Source organism: Phocoena sinus, chromosome 18 (assembly GCF_008692025.1).
Source record: "Phocoena sinus isolate mPhoSin1 chromosome 18, mPhoSin1.pri, whole genome shotgun sequence".
In the NCBI taxonomy this organism is placed as follows: Eukaryota; Metazoa; Chordata; class Mammalia; order Artiodactyla; family Phocoenidae; genus Phocoena; species Phocoena sinus.
The window spans coordinates 76,449,153-76,461,484 of NC_045780.1; the positions used below are offsets into that span (position 1 = coordinate 76,449,153).

A 12,332-nucleotide genomic window follows, 5' to 3' on the forward strand; every position below is an offset into this window, starting at 1 on the left:
TCAGTTGTGCTTTACTTCTCTCCTTAGAAAACTCTGACGGATATTACTGGAAAACTTCAGAAGTGCACGCCACACTTTATTCATTGCATCAAGCCCAATAACTCGAGGCTGCCAGATACTTTTGATCATTTTTACGTGTCTGCTCAGCTGCAATACATTGGGGTCCTGGAGATGGTGAAGATCATCAGACACGGATACCCTGTCCGCCTTTCCTTCTCGGATTTCCTGTCAAGGTAGGTTTTGCTCTCGTGTCCACTGTTCCCGGGACCATGTTGATAATATTGTAGCGTGGATCTTCTGTTTTCTTTTCTGGCATTTCTTTTATTATTCATATTCTTTTACCCTGAGTAGACAAAATACTGTGGGAAGCAATGAAATACGCTGACAAAGCTTATATAAAAAGTTACTGGGCTTCCCTGGTGGCGCAGTGGTTGAGAGTCCGCCTGCCGATGCAGGGGACGCGGGTTTGTGCCCCGGTCCCGGGAAGATCCCACATGCCGCGGAGTGGCTGGCCTGTGAGCCATGGCCGCTGAGCCTGCGCGTCTGGAGCCTGTGCTCCGCGACGGGAGGGGCCACGATAGTGAGAGGCCCGCGTATCTCAAAAAAAGTACTAAACTTTACTGCAGACCCGATAGCTTGGAAACAATTTTCGTGTTCCTTAAATTTAGGTTCCTCGGATTTAAACATTTATAAAATTGTTGCTTATAATATTGACATAAAAATTATAATTTAATATAAGAAACTAAGTATGTGATTATTTCTCCTTTTATACGTATGAACAAATTTTTTTTAGGTCAAGTGTTGGCAAACTGCGTTCATGGGCAAATCCAGCCCACTACCTATTTTTTGTAAATAAAATTTTATTGGAATACAGGCAGTGAAAATAATGAGGAAATCTGTTTTCAGGCAATCAAACAATAAAAGGGAGGATGAGCAAAAGGGAAACAAGAAAGTATTTGGTAATCTTACATAAAAACATGAAATTTAAAAATAACATTGACATAGAGTAATATCAATATTGCAAGTATAAAATCTAGCATTTATGGTTAAAAACTAACTGTACAAATAATATGGAGAGATCTGTTTGGCAAACTATTCACCTAAAAAAAAGAGATTTTAAGATCTTGTTGACCAGAAGTTCCATTTGAGCCACTGGTTTGAAGAAGCTGCTAAATTCCGGCAAAGCAATCAACGAAAAAACTTAAATCACCAAGTTGGAAATAATCAGGACAAAGGGTACGATATTTAAAGTGTGACTAAAATTCGATGTTTAATTTGTATCACATTTGTTTTTCCAGAGGATAGGAGTAGCATCTGTTTATTGTGTATTTTGGTAAATTTCACCAAGACACAAATAAGAAAATAAACATCGTAGGAGCCATTCATTCTCAAAGAGCTGATAGACTATTCAGAAGGGAGGAGATAAAATCCACCACATTTCAGGATAAAGTATCTGGAGAATGAATACGTTTAACCTGCAGAGTGATCGTGTAGATAGACAAGATAATTGTGTTTAAAAAAACTGCTAATTCGTGAGCTACTAGACACACTGTCTACTATTTATGGGGAAAAACTGCAAAGTTGGGCATTACACGGGGATACATTAAGAATTAATATGTGCTGAATATAAGAATTAATTTGTGCTTTTGTTGGGTAGGGATGGTGGTGTCACATCACTGCTTATTGTACATTAAGAGGTATCTGGTAGGGACAGCTCTGACCTGCCTCTTTCTGTTCCCTCAGTGGACGTCCATTTATAGTCTCCAGAAATGTTTGGTCTGTTAATGAGTTTATATTTCTCACACTTTACAGTTTAAGTATTAAAAGTCAGCCTTCCCACCCCTTTAAGTCCAAGTGGTCTTCGAATCAATGAGTTTAAAACCTGCCCATAAACAAATTTAAAGTAATAGATTCCCACATTTACCCCAGACCTTCTGAATGACAGTCAACAGAGAGTGGGGTCCAAGGACCCCCTGGTTTGTCTGATGGGGAGGGGTGTGGTGCTGTTATTGCTGGCATCATACGGTCTCAGAGGGTCACCAGCCTTGATAAACTGTAGTTCACTCAGCAGCACTGACTCCCTTCCCAAGCCGTGCTGAGAATCATGGTTCTGCAACGTTAGTGTCCATCATAGGCTTGTTAAAATACAGATTCCTGGGCGGCAGCCCCAGAGTTCCTGGTTCGGTAGGTCTAGGTGAGGTCCGTGAATCAGCATTTTTAGCGAGTTCCCAGGTGATACTGTTGTTGCTTGGTGTGTGGACAACCTTTTGAGAACTACTGCCTAGAACATCTACTCCCTTGGGGATTACATCTTTGTTGGTTTTGTTTTCCCAGACAAGGGTTGGAAGTAGGTGAATGCCTTGATAAGCAAAGGGAATTGTCGGGGATGCAAAATCTCAGGCGTTTACTGATTACTGAATTAAAATCTGCAAATCTGTTGAGATTTCCAAGTGATCCGGATGCAGTTTCAGAAGCACCGTGAGTGGATTCCTGCACTGGATATTAAATAGGATTAATCTCACCCTATGAATACTTTTTAAAGTGCATTCAATGCATTTTCTGTTGTTTATTTTGTTAGAATGTCTTCGACTCATGGAATCAAAGAAGCTTGGCATTAAAGTGTCCCTCAGAGTTTCTCTGGTATAATCTTTAGTAGCTGCATGGATCTTCCTTACAGCTACTCCAACAGGCAGTCACTTGAATTGTCCTATTTTCCCAGAAAAGGGTGGAGAACATGGCTGTGTGTGTACGTGTGTGTGTACAGGTATGTACATGTGTGTACATGGTCCCAATATTATATATCATAATAATTAGAAAATCATTTTACCTTTGTTATTTGTATTTGTCTAGTTTGACATATATACATACATACCTACCAGAATTTCTTATCTCTATTACAATAGTGTACGCAGTGATTATCTTTTAAAATTAAGTACGGTCTTCCATGTATATGCATTTCTTGCTTTACTCTGACTTCTAGGCAGAGGCCATGTCTTATTCAGTCACAATACCTGTGTGTTTTGGGTTTTGGTCAATGTTTTAGGAATGAAGCTGGCATTGGGGATTAATAGCTCTTCGGTGTAAAGTAATGTTTCTCCATAACAGAGACGATAGCTGCACTATGTGTGTTGAAAAGAATAGTGGGGATGGGAAATGATACTTCGTGGTAAATCTCTGCTTTTCTTTAACCAGCCCCTTACGTAAAAGGAGATGTGATTTCAATTTATCATCTTTATGTGTAATTGCACATTGGTAGAAATGGGATTATTAATGTACTTCAGGGGGAATTTGTCACGTCTCTCTTACATAAAGGACGCCTATCTGGAATATTATCACAAAAACACTGATCTGTAGAGAGATTATCAGCTTCTACAGAACTTGAATAAAACACAATCCACACATTGTCACATCAACAGTAACGTATTTATTCAGAAAGCTCATCAGAACCTTGAAATCCCCCCAGGCAATCAAGCTTCCTTGTATAAACAAAGCCTCGAGGTTCAATTTAATAGTTTTTGGTTGCCAAAATATCAGATAACACTTCCTATGTAAAACATTTCTTTTCTGTTTGTATCACCTTGTCTTAACTGTTAGAGAATAAAAACCAATCAAACAAATTACTTTGTTTAGTTTACAAAGAGGAATATGGTTACCACAAAAATGCTGGACAAAGAGGAAAAATATGTCCAGTTTTGAAAGCAGCACCTACTCATCTCAACAGCATTTATCGCTTCTGAAACCCAACATGACAGTCAATGTGGATAATGGGCAGTTCTGCGGAATCTGTAGGTGGACGTGATGGTATTGCAAATTCGCTTTCTGGTATCCTGGCTTTAATAACTGTCCATCATTCTGAGTCTTCCTAATCAAAACCGGAGAATTGTGTTTGTCGAGAAATCCTATTTTGATTAAATGAGAAGCATGCTTGTTGAATTTTTTCCCTAATAGCATCAATAGTTTCTGAATGGGGTAGTAAAAATGCAAGTTCCTATCTCCATGGCAAGAAACCTCACAAGTTTGGGTATATGAGGAAGAAGGAAAGGAGCAATAGAAGTAAATTATTATGTGCAAATCATGATACATAATTGGATCACCTATTGCTGTGGACTGAATTGTTCCCTCCACAAAAGCTCATACATTGAAGCTGTACCCCCCAATGTGACTGTATTTGGAGATGGGTTCTATAAAGAGGTAATTAAGGTTAAGTGAGGTCCTAAGGGTGGGGTCCTGATCCAATAGGATTGGTGTCCTTATAAGAAAAGTCATCAGAGAGCATGTCCTTCTTCTCTGCTATCTGAGGATGCAGTGGAAAGGCAGCTGTCTGCAAGCCAGGAGACCTTGGTAGAAACTAACTGCCCCACACCTTGATCCTGGACTTCCCAGCCTCCAGGACTGTGAGAAAATAAACTTCTGTTGTTTAACCCGCCAGGTCCGTGGGATTTTGTTATGGCAGCCTGAGCTGGCTGCGAATACCTGTGTTCGTAGGTGTGTGTTGATATGGTCTCAATAGGTAGCATAGCTGGACAAGTTATGCTGGGAAGTTTTTGGGACTTTGTTCGTATTATGTGCTACTCTTGGCGCTAATGGGAAGAAGTCTAGTTTACATGCACGTATCATGTGATTTAAAAAACTTGTGTCTTTGTTCATGGAATCATATTCTTTCTATCTCTTTCTCTATTTACTCAATGGCATTTACTTGATATTTAAGATTCACTCAAGCATCCTCTCTGTTGAAAAGTCATTTATAAAATCCCAAATTGGTTTGTGTCTCTTCTCTAAGCTTCAAAAAGGCCTTAAGTATTTTACTTATTATTTGCTCACTGGAAATACTCATTTATGTGAATATTTAACCACTTAACCACTAGAGCAGAGGTTGGCAAACTATAGCCACCAGATCAGATCTGGCCTGCCACCTACTTTTGTATGACCTGAGAGCTAAGAATATCTTCTACATTTTTCAACTGTCAAATTTTAAATGGTTCTATATATACCTACGTAATCTCCTCAAGTTTGCCTCTTGGCATACAAAGCTAAAATATTTACTCTCTGGCCCTCTACCGAAAACAAATTGCTACCCCTGTCCTAGACCATATGCTCCTTAGAGAAGGGCAGGTATTATTCCCTGTGCAGATGCTAACATAATGCCAACCAGCCATCATCCTTCTGGGTCCAAACTCTATGAAACTGAACAAAAAAGATCTGACGTCCTCTTCCATTTCAACAACTGTCTCTAATGTTGGATGGATTCTTCAGTTTGTGAGAATTTTTCTGATGGCACTGTAAAAGACAAACTCTCACCAATACAATCTGTAGACCATACAATTCCAAGTCAGTGGCTTGCAAACAACGAAGGTTCCTTTCTCTTTTACATTATATTTGACTGTGTTTAGAAGTTGCACACCTAAGCTCGAATCAGCTCTGATTTGGGCCTCTTTTTCGTGGTGCACCCCGGGGTTCAGGAATAGCCCAGATCTAGGACATGCCCTTTCTGTGCTGGGGGAGAAGAGACGTGGCTGAGTGGCTGCTACAACTTGTGCTGAGATGCAGCATCTGTCACTCTCTTATATTCCATGGGTTAAAGGCAGTCACGTGGCCCAGGCCCACATCAGCGGAGTGGAGAAGTGTCTTATTCATGGGAAGTACCCCAGAGCACGTAACGAAGAGTAGGGGTATATACACTTCTGGCTCGGTTAGCAGTTGCCCCAAAACTTAGTGGCATAAAACAGCAATTTGTTATTTCTCCCAGTTCTGTGGGTTAACTGGGCTTATTGGGGCATTTCTTGCTTGGGGTTTCTCCATCCATTGCAGCCATACAGCTAAAGAGGTTGGTGTCAGCTGGGCTGGATGGACAAGACGGCATCTTCATCCCTGTGTCTGGTGCCTGGCTGTTCCTTCACGTGGTCTCTCTCTCCAGCAGAATAATCTGGACTTCTTACCTGGCAGCTCATGGTTCCAAGGGGCAAGGAAGGAAACTTGCAGTCCTCTTACAAGCTGGGCTGGGAACTAGCATGGGTCGAAGCAGTTGCAGACCAGCTGAGATATTTTCACTGGGAAGCAAGCAAGTGGCCAACTTTGGGACAGGCTACCACATCTTCTTGGAGGGTGAACATGCAAGTAATTGGGAATGATGCCTAAAGCTCCGCCTGTGTGCTCCGGCACCGAATCGAATCTCTGTAGCCAGAGTTTTGGGTGAAGTAGAAGAGAATAGCTTTATTGCTTTGTGAGGCAAAGAGGGACACAGCGGGCTTGTGCCCCTCAAAAACTGTGTGTCCCAACCTGGGAGGATTTGGTGAGGAGTTTTATAGCAATAGTCCAAGGGCGGGGTTGCTGGTAAGATGCAGGGTGTGTGCAGGGCCTGCATTCCTTTAATCTGGTCTCAGCTGATCTCCTGATGGGCTTGTGTGGTTCCTTTAATCCGGAATGAAGAATGCTAACATCTTCCATTTGTTGGGGGTTTTAGTTCTGTAAAGCACTCAAAGATATCGTTATGTGTATCCCTTGAGGCGGAACCAGGACCCTGCCCCAAGCCTGCGCTATTGATTCCTGACTGCTCCCCACTTGTCTCTTCATCCCCTCCCTTCCCTGATTAGCAACTGTTTGAACCTCCCCCTTGGAACGCAGGGAGGGTCATGGAGGCCGAACAGAGAGGCTCCCGTGCCCAGGAGCCCCATAGGGTCTTGCTCGGTTTCAAGAACAACAAAAAAATTTCGATAGTCTTGCCTATACCCATGAATTGCTGTTATATCATCCTTCACCAGTAAGTGTATGTGCGTTTGGTGTGCTGAATACTGTAATACCAGAATTTTTGTTTTCCAAACTATAGAATTGAGGGAGAGAATAAAATGAGGCAATGATGATGAAACAGTTTTGAGGTGTCTTTAAAGGTAAGGTGCCATGCCTGGTACCTTGTATGGCACTGTACCACCGTTTTCAAAGCTTTCTTCAATACCCTGTATGCTTGTCACATTATAATTATCATGGCTTTTTAATGGTCATCCAAGCCTGTGCCAGATTTTAGTCCTTTGTGTCTCTACTCTTCTCAGGGTGCTAACCTTCTAAATGTTCGTCTTTTTTCCAGATTTAGAAGGGACATCTTTTGGAATCTAGCTGTGGGTCTTGGGTGGCAAGCGTGGAAGGGTCACATCATTCATCTGTGGACTTCTCTGTGGTTGGCAGGGGAGAGCAACAACCCTTTAATGAGGCGCCCTTATGTGGAAAAGACAGAAGGGCTTGTCCCATAAAAGCACCACAGGGACTGGTCTTATGCTTGGCAAGGTGAGGGCACATGGTCTGTGTTTTGAGATTGTTACTGGATGAGATCCCTCGCAGAAATAGTATGAGTCACTTAGCTTGTTTAAATGACACAGTTGTCGCTGAAAGGGCAGGCTGTGAAAGAGCATAGCCATGATGTTAAATTGGGGAGAGGGATGAAGGGACACACTTCAGCTGATTGGATTAAACTAATGGGCAGCGGCCGCCCAGCCCAGCAGAATCACAGCTACAGATCTGGGTTGGAATCATCGAAAAGTTTTCTTTGTTCCTTGGAAGTGATGTCAGTTACTGTCAATACATCTTTTTTTTTTTAATACATCTTTAATAGAAACGTGAGTTAATACGTTCGAGAGCTGTTAAATATTCTAATTCAACTGGCAAAGGATACATTTTCTTCTGGGTAATTTTGCCAAGTCTCAACGTATTCTTCCTGCTAAAACCACTCTGCAGGGTTGGCTGATTGTCTAAGGTTTAATGACATTTGGAAGGAAAGAGGGCCTGCTACTTTTCAATGAAATATAAAATAGGGGAGAGAAGTATAATAGATTCTCGAAGCTATTTCAATTTAAACATAATTAAGTATCTTTATTGGGAATTTGTTATACTGTTCAATGGATTAGGAATCATAAATTACCCCGTGATCCACTCCGGACATCTGAAAACGTTTTCTTTAAGAGACCAAGTAGTAACTATGGTAGGCTTACAGGCCACAAGGTCGCTGACTTATGTATACTCAACTCTGCCTCATGGCAGAAAGTAGCCATAGACAGCAGGTCAACGAACGGGTGAGGAGGGGTTCCAATAAACTTTGTTGGCAGGAACAGAGGTGGGTGCTTTTGACCCAGGGGTACCTAACCCTTTATCTAGTCCCACCCCTCCTCTTTCTGATAGATCTGGGGGACACTTCTCCATAGAAAATGGGACAGATAATGAAAGGTGACGATGTTTGCTTTCATACATGAATCGTTGGGCTTCCATTCCTAATTCCCACTCTGATAAGCTGGACGGTCTGCCATGACAGCATTCATTCACTCATTCCTTCACCATTCACTTCTTCATTGTTATCCGTTCACTCTTACTTTATACTGGCATTTTGTGGAATCAAAATGCCATTATGCCTTTAATTTTTCAATTATAAGTTATGTCAGGGAAAACATAATCGCAAGATGATGTTGCTTGTGGGGGCCAAACCAGTTTTAAATAATTACCTATAATTTGCTTGTTCCATGATTATAAATTATTTAATTCTGTTTATAGGGCAACAGTGTTACGTAGTGGGATCGTTAGTATATGATAGTTTTCATTCACGGTATCTAAATGATCCTCATAACTCAGGAGTCGACAGAGAGGCTCAGGTCATCATTAGGACTTTTGAGGGGACCTGATTCGTATCATTTTTCTTACCCAGTTCTTGACCAAAGTGAGAAGACAGAAATCATCAAAATGTCATCTTTCTTGCATGTAAAGTCTAGGATGAAGGACACTGCTTGGTGTGAGAGGCAAAGTGTATGCTAATAGAACCCCAGAATTAGGCAGAATTGCACACACACCCCCAATTATGGACAGTTTGGGCTCAGGTAGACCTCCCAATGAGGGATGCTGTTCAGGCAAGGCTTGGAGAAGAGAAGGAAGACAAGCATTCCATTGCAAGCAGTTTGTTCTCAAACAGCTGAGGATCCCCTGTTTGGTTTTGTTTCGTTTTTCTCTCCAGAATTACCAGTTAGATTAGTCAGTCACTTCGCCTTCCCTCATGGATTGTGAAGGATTAGAGAGTGACCCAGAGTGCGTCGTCCTACCTCCATGTCTAAGGAAACATCAGAAAAGATGAGGCACCGCCCTTGCCTAACCCTCTGCATTGTTTTGTGTTCTGAACCAGAGAACGCATCCAGGAAGCCTACAAATAACAAGGGGGGTGGTTCTACTCTTGGGGGGACGTCTTGAGTCTTTCAGAATATTCTCCCCCCATCTTCATGAGCACCCACTGCTTTCTGATGTATCGAAGCAATATAGACTTTTGTACCCAAAGATTCTGCAGTGGGCCAACAGTGCATTACTTGAATTGATTTCAAGGCCACTCTGTATTCAAGACTATAAATGAATTTTATTTCCCATCCCCAACCCCTCCTGACACATTGTCCAGCAGAGCCCATCAGGGATTCTGCAACCAGAATAAATGAAAATATTAAAACAAAAGAGCAACTCAAATAATAAAATCCCAGTGGCCTAAATATTCCCAAATTTGACTATGAATCTTCTTCCGTTGTTAAATTCCCAGCGAGAAAAGAAAGTTCAAAGATTAATACGTCTTATAAATTCAAGTCCAGAGATACTCAGTTGCAAAGGAATTGAAATCCCAAACCTGATTATCTTGACTTTCTGAATTAAATGTCCAAAATTCCATATGCATATGAAATTACTATTTCAGAAGCATTCTTTCCATTTTTCTAACTTGGCTCAGACTTAGCTAAAAAGGTTCCATATGTCTTGGTGGAGCTGGGGACTCTTCAGTGTAACATTCTGAGCAGTTAGTCATTATATTAGTGTGTTTGGGCTGTCGTAACAAAATACCGTAGTCTGGGTGGCTTAAACAATTGGCATTTATTTTCTTACAGTTCTGGAGACTGGAAGTCCAAGATCAAGGTGCCATGGAGACAGAAAGAGACAGAGACAGAGAGAGACAGAAAAACTCTCTCTGGTGTCTTTACTTCCGAGGATACTAGTCCTGTTGGGTTAGGGCCCCATCCTTAGGAGCTCATTTAACCTTAATTACCTCCTAGAGGCCCTATAGACGAATACAGTCACATTGGGTATGGGGGCTTCAGAATACGAGTTTTTTTGCGGGGGGACAGAAACATTCAGTGTGTAGTAGTCATCTTAATGATGTGACTAATTTAGATCTCATTGGTTGTGCATATCACTGCCAAATCGCTTATCAATGTCACATCAAGTCCAGTGAGTAAATACTAACCATAAGGTTATTTGGATACCAATGTCATACACACTAAATTATTTAGAACTATTTCCCTAGTCCTAGAGCAGAATATTACAGGAAGGATTATTCTAGAATCTAATATTTTGTGTTGCCAGAGACAAGGGTGATCATAATAGTATATTGACCAAACCAGGGCATGTTTAAGAGTGAAATGGGGCCACTGTTAATAATTTTGACAGAAATACAGGTATAACCTGGGACTGTCCCTGGCAAACCAGGACGTTGGTCACCCGAACTCTCTGTACCCTGCACTTAACCTTCTCATGAGTTTCACTGCATTTCATTACCAGGAATCTTTCATCTCTGTCATTCCCAGTGGATTATAAGCCCTGTTAAGGAGAACCTTCCACTATATGCATGTAATAGGTGGCCAACAAGCATTTGTTCAGTAAGCTAATAACGTTGCAGTTTTCTGTATAGTTTTCTAGTTGAGCTCTACATTGTGTGTCCAAGATGTAGCATTCATTGATAACCTACGATGCGTTCCTAACTCAAACCAGCTGTGACTTTCAAACCACCTTAAAATATATGGTTTCATTATACCTAAACATTTCCTTTTCTCTTTGGCCATGCCACGTGGCATGCAGGATCTTAGTTCCCCAACCAGGGATCGAACCCGCGCCCCCTGCAGTGGAAGCACGGAGTCTTAACTATTGGACCGCGAGGGAAGTCCCTAAACATTTCCATTTTAGGGTAGCCATTTAAACGTTAGGGTGAGATAATGATCCCAGTCTTGCCTTTGTCACAGTTTAATAATATTCTCACTCCTCTAAAAGCACTGAGTCATTTTCTGAAATTCCTAGCCATAACTGTACAGTAATTCATGGATTAGTGCTCTAGATTGATTTTTTAAATGGCTTTCATTTGATGGTTCTTTCTTTGCTCTTTGAAATGCTTTGTTAACGGAAAGTACTCTCTGTTTTACTGCAAGGGGAGGATCAATTTATTCAGTAAAAATATTTTTAGGAATAAAAACATCACAATAGACACTGGATTGATGATCTATGTTTAGGGGAGAAGCTGCTACTAACTAAAGAGTAATTTGCACGTCGGGCGGACCCATTTAATACTATTTCCACAATGTACTCACTTGAGTCATTCACTACAACTACTTTATTGTGAGACCCTATTACTTACACTTGAAAAGTTACTTTTGTGGCAAGTTAATAAATATTTAAATTACGTGAAATAAAGATGTTTACATTTAGTAGGAATCAATTTTGAAATAAAAGTAATTCGTTTTATTATTAGGAGATCCTTACTATTTTTTAATCCACGGTTTTAAAAGTATGGTGATGACAATGTGTTTTTAAACTAATATTCTTACAGATCTCTCTCCACTTATGACCAAAAAAAAAATCCCAGTGTATTTCTGTACATCATTCTCAGCTATTTTCTTCACAGCTGTCAAAAATGGGATAACTTACATTAGGAAGGAACTTATAATGTATTCAAAACAATGAAGTTTGCAGGAAAATGAATCACGCAGAGTGGAGTGACCTGAAAATTATCAATGCACATAGTGAGGGACTCAAGAAGAAAAAGATTTTAATAGGAATGAAAAGCCTTCTCGACAACTGACGGATGGTTAGAGACGGGGCAGTGTGACTTTTTTTCCAGCGCTGATCGTCGTGACACTGAAAATCAGAGTCCCACTCGAGAACTAGAATACCAAACGTGGCACTCAGCAAAAGGACGCCCTCCCCTTTCTCTGAAGAAGCTTCTATTAGATCTCTACAAAGCTGAGGAATAGAAGTAATCATTTATACATCAGATTTAATAAAGCAATGATTATTTAACAAAATAATAAAACAAGAAAGCTATATCTATACCTTTCCCATTAGAGATAACCCACCCATCATTTCTAGATTGAGTTTTACAGATTTATCAGGAAGACACTTATTAAGAGGAGTCATTCCATGGCTATTTAAAACTCTGCTGCTCTTGTCCCAGTGAAAGATGTATTTGGAGCAGGTACAGATGCAAGAGAATTTACTTTCTATGCCCGATACACCTCACTGTCAAGACCAGCATCGACACCGCAGTCATCTTCCTGCACTTGAACATC

The 12,332-nt window shown here is 40.8% G+C and overlaps 1 protein-coding gene across 1 annotated transcript in view; it reads left to right on the forward strand.

Moving 5' to 3' along the window:
* MYO16 (myosin XVI) overlaps nucleotides 1-12,332 on the forward strand; it is a 411,612-nt gene that overhangs the window by 286,545 nt on the left and 112,735 nt on the right. The window contains 1 exon segment of the mRNA XM_032611435.1: nucleotides 28-233. Coding sequence (XP_032467326.1) covers nucleotides 28-233 — 206 coding nt within the window.